We start from the raw sequence: 9742 nt of genomic DNA, 5'->3' as shown, positions 1-9742 counted from the left end.
GAACCAGAACCAGATATGAGGAATGAAGACCCGGAGTCAGAATTATACTAAATTAAAGAAAAGTTTTACTGAAGATGGTTTGTAGTTTCATCAGGCAGAAGTCAGCTTCAAGAATTACAAGGAGTCCATAGGCCGCACTACTTACAGTTACAAAGATCACAGCAAGTATACCCTTCACCAAGGTCTAAGTTACATCCTTGCTTCAGGTTGAATGATTTGCATTGGCTAAGAAAAAGATAAACCTAGTAATTTTCCACACATATACAGATAGACTGAAGCATATCTCCATCAATTTTGCAGCTGACACTCGGACCCTGAAGTTAGGCATGTGACCTTCCAGGTTGCAGATTTGGGTTGCTGGGCGCCAGACTGTCCAGATCAACAACTCAGTCTCAATCTCCAATAATGCCAGTGGTTTCCTTAACCTGTAACCAAAAAGACTAACACACACATCTGTTTCAAGGTTGTATTTGGCCTGGCTCTAACTATAAACAGGAGAGTCTTCAAAACATCAAGATAATACATGATTTATCTCAAGGAGAGGACACTTAATCTAAAGTAAGGCTTTAACAAAGAAAGGATCACTTAAACTATAGACTTCCATGACCCCTGTGACCTGTGACCATTGTTGTCAGAGTACCCTAGAAAAGCAGATGAATGTATTGACACATGTTGAAGACATTTCTCAAACAAAACATCTTTACGTATTTTATTTCTGGAAGCTAAAAGAGCAAGCACTGTTACTGCATTCAGATATCAAATACAGACATGAATACATGCAAATAACATTTCACTAATCACACTGTAATCACTTCTATAACTAAGTAAAATCTCATAAGCCCAGAGAAGTTGTCCAACTCATGTGATATTTAGAAGGAATATATATTGATTAAAACCTTGATTATAATCTCATATTCATTGAAGCAGCAGTGGTTTCCAGAATTCAACTGCTTGTGGCATTATGTTGATAACAAAAGTTTGTAATGTCAATGTATCCCCCATTTTCCTGGGTTACTTAGAATGTAAGTGAATGGGGCCAATTCTTTCGGGGAAACCATTACAGAGTAAAAAAAAGGGAGTGCTCAAAGAATATACGTAAATAACATAAACCTTAACATCTTCCTTAATATCTTCTCAAACATTTTAGTGTCACATTTAAACTATTCATATTATGGCTCTTACTCTGTTTGTTAAGCATAACCACAAGTTGAAACGATTATCCTTTGAAAACAAGACACTTTTCAACAGAAGAATTTAGGTACATTTATTTTTAAAAAGTTATAAACTACAGCTAAAAAAATACTATGTCTTAAACATTTAAAAAACTGGCCTATTTGAATAATTCCTTATTATTATGAATGTATGTGGTAATCAACTCATGTCGATGGAGTATTAAACATGAAATAGTTATTTTCTGTACAGGGCACAACAATATTATTTGTCAACAAAAAGGCTCAACAATGCTTTTTTTATTCATTTTGCTTTGAAGTGTGAATTCTTTCTCGTCTCATTCTATCGCATACTTCTGTTTACTCACAGGCCCAGGACAATGAGCCCTTTTTTTAGCCTTGATATATGTAGGTATAGTCTGTGTGATATTTCAGGTCCGATATTCTGGCAAAGTGACAGTGAGTTCCTTCAGTCACATGAGCACATAACACTGGCTAACACTCAATCCAGCCTCTTCAAAGCTCAGAGAGGCTCTTACAGCAGGCCAGTCAGAGAGTGCAAATCACACCAGCAATGGCAGCTATGTGACCTCTGGAGTGACTTTAGAGTTGTGTGAGCTGGTCTATGAAGGCCGACGGGAAGTTTGTGACACCTGTGAGTGAGGACAAGCCTATCAAACAGACCACCTCAAATCTGCCCTCCAGACCCAGTCTTTTACCCGCAGTGACTAACGGAAGAAAGCAGCCGATAAGCTCATGCGACTGCATCGATGCCTATTACACTAGCGATCTAGTGAACTTTAATGACATTTAAATGCAATTTTAAAGCCGCAGGAAAAACAAATGGCTTTTGCATGTGCTATTTTATGTGTGATTAATATTGACTGATAGAACAGTTGTGACACTGAATGCAAGATTAAACATATTTAGTTTGGCCACTTTGTCATTATACACAAAAGATTAGAAAAAGGGGGAAATAAATAATGTGAAACACTTTAAAAAGGCATATTTGTATTTGAATGAGATGTCGGCACAAAACCATTAGATGGGAGAAACAATGGTAAAATATATTCACAATTTGACCTATTGTGGGGAATGCAACATAAAATCTTGCACAGTTTTTGGTTGTTTGTCATTTCAGTTTTTGGTAACACTTTATTTTACAGTGTCCTTATTACATATGTTACACGTTTACTGTAGTAATAACAGGAAATGATGTATAATTGCATGCAACTAACCCCAAACCAAACCCTATTCCTAACTTTAACCCTATAATTTGTTATTAATACTCAATACGTAATTGTATTACCTAACAAGGACACAATACAATTTAACCATTTTTATTTGTAAAATGTAATAATTATTCGAATTAGAATTGCATGGCTTGAGTATAACTGAGTTAGATCTGCAGTTTAGAGCCAACCTTCAAGCTGTATTCTGCGTCAGCATTTCACTCAGTTGAGGCCAGTAAAACTATACAGTAATTGCTTTTTATTAATTAGCTTCCTGCCAGATTAATTAAGACCAAATGTTACTGATGATACAGCCAGGACAGAAAACACACAGGCGTGGGCCAGTGTGTTAGAGAGCTACTAATGATGTGCAAATATATTTACCGTGTCCTTTGCTCCCAGGGGTGCGCGTGTGTCACTCTTATTTAAAGGTCTGCAGTTTGGGGTCCAGAGGGAAATGTGGACAAACGTGTCTGATAAACAAGCGTCTGTTCTGTTAAGAGCTGTGAAATCTGATGTCCAACATGGTTTATTTTAGTTCTTGAAGTGGGCCTGTTTGATCCATGTGTTATCTCCTCTCATCACAACTGGATTACGCTTCATATTTACAAGTTATGCTGTGGATTGTATTGTATTTTTAACACCGATGTTCAGTGCATTATATAATAATACTAGGCCTAATAATAAAATAACAACACACAGTAGCTTTTATTTATTTTGTTAATGTTTCGCAAAATCGTGTAACGCGAAAATGTTCAATCGAAAAGAAAACTCAGTAGATAAAATCTGATGATTGACAGAGCCAGTGAACAAATAAAACACACTAATTGGTCAGTGAAAGATCTAAATCTTTTCGCCTTTTTCTCCTCCTTATTCAGTTAATGTGTTCTGTTAAAGTCTATTACCACCGCTGGACGTCCCTGTCCCTTAAGACGAAACATAAATATATAAATAAAGGGAAAAAACGGAGCCATCAGCAGAGGTTTGCGCAGGTCGATAAAGCTTTTAGATTTGGAGATGTTTTCTATTTCCTGCGGCTAAGAGTTGTTAATGGAGCTTAAGGAATTATCTTATGGCTCTGTGTTTTGAGAGCAGTTTATTTCAGGGGCCCCTGTGTCCCCTGTCGAGTCTGAATATGCTGCTGTCAAAGGCGCTTAATGAAAAGTAACGCGTCGCTGATTACAGTTTGATTCGGTTTCTATGTAAAAGCGCCGTTAATTCAGCATCATCTCTCTCTCTCTCTCTCTCTCTCTCTCTCTCTCTCTCTCTCTCTCTCTCTCTCTCTCTCTCTCTCTCTCTCTCTCTCTCTCTCTCTCTCTCTCTCTCTCTCTCTCTCTCTGTGTGTGTGTGCGTGTGTGTGTGTGTGTGTGTGTGTGTGTGTGTGTGTGTGTGTGTGTGTGTGTGTGTGTGTGTGTGCTTGACACGCCTGAATGAGTTAGTCAAACCATCACACCTCCTCCACCCCCTCTCTCTCTCCCTCTCCAAACCCTGCTTTACGATAGGAAAGTTTCTTGAAACAATATTCGTATACACTATACATAATGTTTTATTATTCGATGTGCAATGGTCTTATTTCTGTTCCCCATTTTTCTTTGATATGTTGCGTTCTTTTCTGTAATATTAATCTTTTTTTTTTTCAGAAAAAGTATTAATCTCTTATAATGTTACATTATTATTATTATTAATAATATAAAATGTATTTTTATGAGTAAATTACTAAATTATTAAGTATTAATAAATCTGGAATTTTATATTTTATTTTATTTATATTTTTTTATATTTTATATTTTTAATATAAATGTGAAAAATAATGCTTTTATTGGGAGACAACACCATCACCACCATTTGTTGTGCATTGCGTTGTACAGACAAAACACGTTTTTTCAAATGTCTTTTGTCCAGGGAGAAGATCTCAATCGTTTGGCTTTCACATTGAAATTCATCACTGAAGCCCCTCTCAACGGACCCCAGTCCTCCAGGGGCCACACTTTCACCATCACTGTCAACTCCTGCCTTTGACTGCGTGTTTTTGCCCTTTTATCTCGACCAACTAATTCTCTTGCCCTTTTCACTTAGAGACGCGCCCCGGTGAAAAAGCCTCAGAGTACAGAGAACCTCCACAAATTGAGGGGTCTGTGTCAAGATGAACATTTCGAATGATCTCGCCTTCTAACCATATAAACGGCCTGTCTGGATAACTCAGGCCATCTCAAGTGTTGGGTCAGGGTAAAGGATTTGGTGCTTCGATAATATTATCAGAGGGAGAGAGTAGAAATCAATAGAGTGAAGTGAATGATGACTGAAAACATCCCAATTACAGACTGGTTATGGCGGGTTAATGGAGCTCATCCAGCGCTGTCTTATGGCTCCTGAGGGCCTCATCTCTCCCATCAGAGGACGAGAGGGAATGATAAAGAGTTATTGAGGAATTATTACAAAGCCAAACACAGTAAACACGAAACAATCACTGTGGAGAACATCATATGCATTATTTAGAGTGGACAGTCGGGCCATTTGTATTGTTATGCCATTACTTTGACATAATGAAATGACTTTAAAAAAAATCAAAAATATGTAGTTAATGATGCCAAATTACGGAAGGATAAAAATCCTTCAATGGTGTGACTTCAACCATTTAGTGACAAATACAAATAAAGCTTAAATTATAATTTAACCAAGCAGGTACATTTAATCGGGAATAATGCTGCGTCTGTTCAGCACCAGGGACAGCGACTCTGATCGACACACAGAACAAAAGCTTCGGAAAATTGACCGTTTATTGTAGTGAGCAGATTTGAACATTCCCCAGTTTCGAGGAGATCTGTGCATTTGTGCGATACTTTCTTAACAGTGACACTTGTGAGTCGTTGTAACAAGGTCCGAGTTCGTCTAAAAGAATAATCATTAAAAAACTAGCAACATATGCATGCCAAAGAAACAATAAAAGCCGAAACCAAACTAGGCTGTAAACTTTTTTTTTTTTAAATCTTTCAGAACATAAACCTCAGTTGTTAATTTACATAATCTGAACGTGCGTCAACCTAACCAATAAATATATATAAACCAATCCCTTTTGTGGGACCATCGCCAGTGAGATGTCAACACAGCAATAAATACATACATTTTCCCATGAAAGCGCAATAATTTTATGTAACAAAACGTATTTGGGCCCATCGATTCACAGTCTGACATTTGTTATCTGTTGCGTCTGTAAACTGAAAATCGTAAACGGCTATTCCAAACAGTCCTCCTCGCTTTTGAGGATCATTGGTGTGCTAGGAACAGAATATTTTGTTCACCCCCTTTGGAAATGTCATACTGTCCTTACTGGCCTCTTGCTGCTGTGTTTTTATCACGTTGCTGTTCCCTACGGAGCGTCCAGTCTCTAAGATTGAGCCTTTAGTCGTGGTGGTCCAAGAAACTGTAGTGTTCGTCTGTGCTTGGTTTAAGGAGCTGTGTCTGAACAAGGGGTCGTGAAAAACTCCATCTACCCAGTTTCTGAGAGTCGTAACAGGTGAATCCTGCTGTCTTTCCAGGCCGTTTACAGGTGAGGAGGCGGAGGGTGATGGTTGGCATCTAAGCATACATGAGGAGTACTCTGTCGGGTTCAACGAGGTCGCGGTCTGGGCCAGAGACCAGATGCGGGGTTTGCTGTCCAGTAATGGATGGCCCTGCTGCTGGAAACACGTTTTGACGTGCCTAAGGTCGTGTTCGCAGTCTTCGGATGTGGATTTCAAGCAGCTTTTGGTGAGATCGCGCTCAGCTTCGAGCAGACCGGGAATGGAGAGTTTTGGCGATGGTTCTTTGATGCGATCATCAGTGGTCGCCATGTGCGCGTTCATGTGAAAGCGGTGTTTGAGTTCACACTCTGAGCTCTCAGACTCGATGGTGTCAAAGTCGTCCAAGTCACTCAACTGAAGATCTTTGTCTTCTCGACTTTTGCTCTCTGTTAAAAAAAAAATAGTGATGGGAAGTGAATGTAGAGCGAGAGAGAGAACAATAAATAAGCGAATAAATTGCTATAAATATTTAATTAAAAAAACAACCAAAAAAATAATAATTATATTATATTACATTATACTAGGTACAAATAGTACGTTATTTTATAATAAAATAGTAAGAATGTGATATTTATTAAATAAGGAATTAAATAACCTCTTGATGTGAAGAAAATTTGAATACTTTGAAAAAAGTTTTCCAATGTAATCAACTTTTCTTTTCTTTTTTCTTTTTTCTACAGTCATGCCTCTCGCCAGACTTTTAAAAGTTTGTGCTGGCGCTTTTCCAGACACCTCAAGGCAGAAGAGTTTATCTTTAAAATTTAGGATAGCAATTAAAAAAAAATTATAATAATAAAGGAACCCATTGATTTGTGAAAAATGTAATGGGACTGACCGTCATCATTGGTTTCACTTTTGATTTGATCTTCTTGTGACCCATCCTCATCATCATCGTCGTATTTCTTATCGTCTGAGCCCTTGTTTCGTGGTGGCCATGTCATCTTGTTCTCTTTCTTGAGTCTTCTTCTGGCGTTGGCGAACCAGGTGGACACTTGCGTGAGGGTCATCTTGGTGATGATGGCCAACATGATCTTCTCTCCTTTGGTGGGATAGGGGTTTTTCCTGTGCTCCTGGAGCCATGCTTTCAACGTGCTCGTCGTCTCGCGTGTGGCGTTCTTTCTTCTAGTTCCTCCTTCCATAGATCCGTATCTGTGATATAAAAGAAAGAAACGTGTGTTGTTGTGGTCAAAGTTGATGCAAATGTTTTTGCAGTGCAGAAATGCAAGCACTTTATGTTTTGTATTGTTTCAATAAGCCATGCATCGCGTTTATTTTAGAAGCATAACAGAGCGTAAAAATTGCTTGATCGAGTGCACACAGACTGCACCGGCCAAGTATCTGGCCATTAAAGCACTTCAGGGGAAACCCTGAAGGGTAAACTGTCAAGAGCATGATATAACATAAAATATGCATCAAAGAAAGTGACCTGAAATTGGTTTATTGAAAAATATGCATTAAATGCTTCTGTATGTTTATAGGGCGATTGCGCTAATTATTCCATCAATATGTTGATCGCGGCCTATGAAATTGATCCAAATGAACTGAGTCCTGCACTTGTTAATTGGCAATCAGAAGACTCTAATGAAGGCCGCTATTCAATACCTGTCATACTGGTACTGTCCCAGGGAGGGATCATATGGGTAATATGCGGCAGCCTGTGTAATTCCCGCATGCGCAGACGCACTTCCATCTTTGGCATCAAATGTTCCCTGAAAATAAACACAAGACCTGTCAGTAATGACATTCATGCGATTCAACTTTACATTTATGATGCTTGTCATGATAATAAGGTTCTTGCTAACATTGTTTTCAGGTGCAATATATGATGCTAATTATCCTAAAGTCAAACTTGGACCTAATATAATATAAAAATTAAACTGTACAAATGCATCATCATTTCTGCAATCATTTATTCAGCAGGTACTAAAGGTTAATTTGATTATATTTAAACATAATAACATTTTTCTCAGATATAGAAACACATTCGTTAGATCATAATTCATTGATAGAATGCATGCTATTGTTATAATGTATAATTGGATATGTTTTAAACTCACCAAAGAGTAGAAAGCGGAGGCGTCAGCTCCATAGGTAACATAATTCCCATAGCCCTGACTGCTCGTGTACGGGTTCCCGTAGACTCCCAGCGCAGCGGCGGAGCTCAGCTCGTGCCTGGCGGTGGCCAACAGTCTGCTCTCATACACGGGACAGTACACGGGCGTCTGCGCGGACGAATCCGAGATGGACCTGGTGCTCGACTCGCAGCAAGATGTCAAAGAGTTGGTGGTCATGAGGAACTGGAATGATTTGGAAATGTCACAAGATAAATAAAACAGCAACCTGCATACCTCGGAAAAATGTGTCCAAATGTTTCCAAAAATGCAGTGAAAGTTCGGGGTTTTTTTGGCAAAGACCACAGTCAGCCCCCACAGGACAATGCGTTTTATGGATCTTGGCCAAAAACAACTGTTGTCCTCCTTCCCCCTGTCATCACATCTGCACTTTTGCATGTGTCTGTGACTCGAACGCGTGTTAGTAGATTTGTAAAATGATAAGCGCAGAGGGAAGCCCTGAACTGCATCGCAGAAACCCGATTAAACCTTTATCTTTTTGTCTTTATCATTCGCATTTAATCCCACAGCGCACGTGAGCGCGTTTCCCTTCTGAAGTTCACATTTAAAAAAATCTGAATCAATGCAACAATAAGTGCGCGATAACGACTCTTACCTGAGGTGCAGAAGAGTAAGGATATCCGAATTGAGGATAGGACATTGTAGAGTGATCCCCGTTTCCCCGAAAGCAGGCGAGACTGCAGGTCCGCTGTGTTTCACTGTACCGATTGATTGGTAAAGCATAAAGCTGCCGGACGCTTATAGGGCGAAGCGCAATACTACCATGTTTAATTTGCTTAAACGCCTTCCTGAGGATGTTCAATAGATGCCCAGTTTGGATGCTCTCTCCTATCGCTCTATTAAACTTCTACAACACTGCCGCGCACATCGTAAAGCATTTGGCGAATTGCCGCCTTTGATGTCAGAAATACATATTTTGCGTTATAAAAACTAGTATTAAACACGTCAGCCCAGATGCGGGTTGTTTTAAACGCCGGTGGCTCTGACGTCAGAAGAAACCCAGTCAAAATGACCAGACTCTAACTTTAATACGCATTTCTCTGGATAAAAATCCCAACGAGTGACAGGGAGGTGGGGGTGGAATTTTAAGGCACAATGGGCTTGTAATTGAGCTTATCAATTAAACTGAGCTGTGGAAAGAGATTGCAATACTAAAATGTGACAATATATCGGTTTAGCAAGAGCCTTTTCATCTCAATTCATCAGAATTTCAATACATAATCCGATGGTTTCCCTACATTAATAATCACTTACAGTTTTGATTTACCTGTTAGAAAACTGAGAAAGAAAAATCGAAAACTCACAGTTGAGATATTATCAGACGTATTTTATTGTGAGCAGTATATTCAAACTAACGCGCCACAAATGAGATAGTAATATTCATATTAATTTGTTTTAGTACATAGGACCCTGGAAGTGCAATGCTTATATAAAAGTGCACTATTTAATTTGTGTATGTCTGTAGAGTTCAATATTTTATCACTGAAATAGAAATAATCTCCAATATAAACATGTTTTGCGATGTTTATTAAAATGTGTTTACGTGATAACATCAGCATGACATCTATCTATCTATCTATCTATCTATCTATCTATCTATCTATCTATCTATCTATCTATCTATCTATCTATCTATCTATCTATCTATC

General features: G+C 38.6%; 1 protein-coding gene across 1 annotated transcript; it reads right to left on the bottom strand.

The window, feature by feature from the left end:
- Positions 1 to 4201: 4201 nt before the first annotated feature.
- irx4a (iroquois homeobox 4a) lies at positions 4202 to 9155 on the bottom strand. Its single transcript, XM_079626596.1, has 5 exons — positions 8689 to 9155; positions 8019 to 8258; positions 7564 to 7670; positions 6797 to 7110; positions 4202 to 6347 (listed from the first exon to the last, which is right to left on the bottom strand). Exons 1-5 carry the CDS (start codon positions 8731 to 8733, stop codon positions 5677 to 5679), a joined length of 1377 nt encoding a protein of 458 aa, XP_079482722.1. The 5' UTR covers positions 8734 to 9155; the 3' UTR covers positions 4202 to 5676.
- Between the last annotated feature and the right edge of the window lie 587 nt (positions 9156 to 9742).

This window comes from Phoxinus phoxinus (assembly GCF_949152265.1).
Source record: "Phoxinus phoxinus genome assembly, chromosome: 10".
In the NCBI taxonomy this organism is placed as follows: domain Eukaryota; kingdom Metazoa; phylum Chordata; class Actinopteri; order Cypriniformes; family Leuciscidae; genus Phoxinus; species Phoxinus phoxinus.
This window is presented reverse-complemented; position numbering and strand designations above follow the sequence as displayed.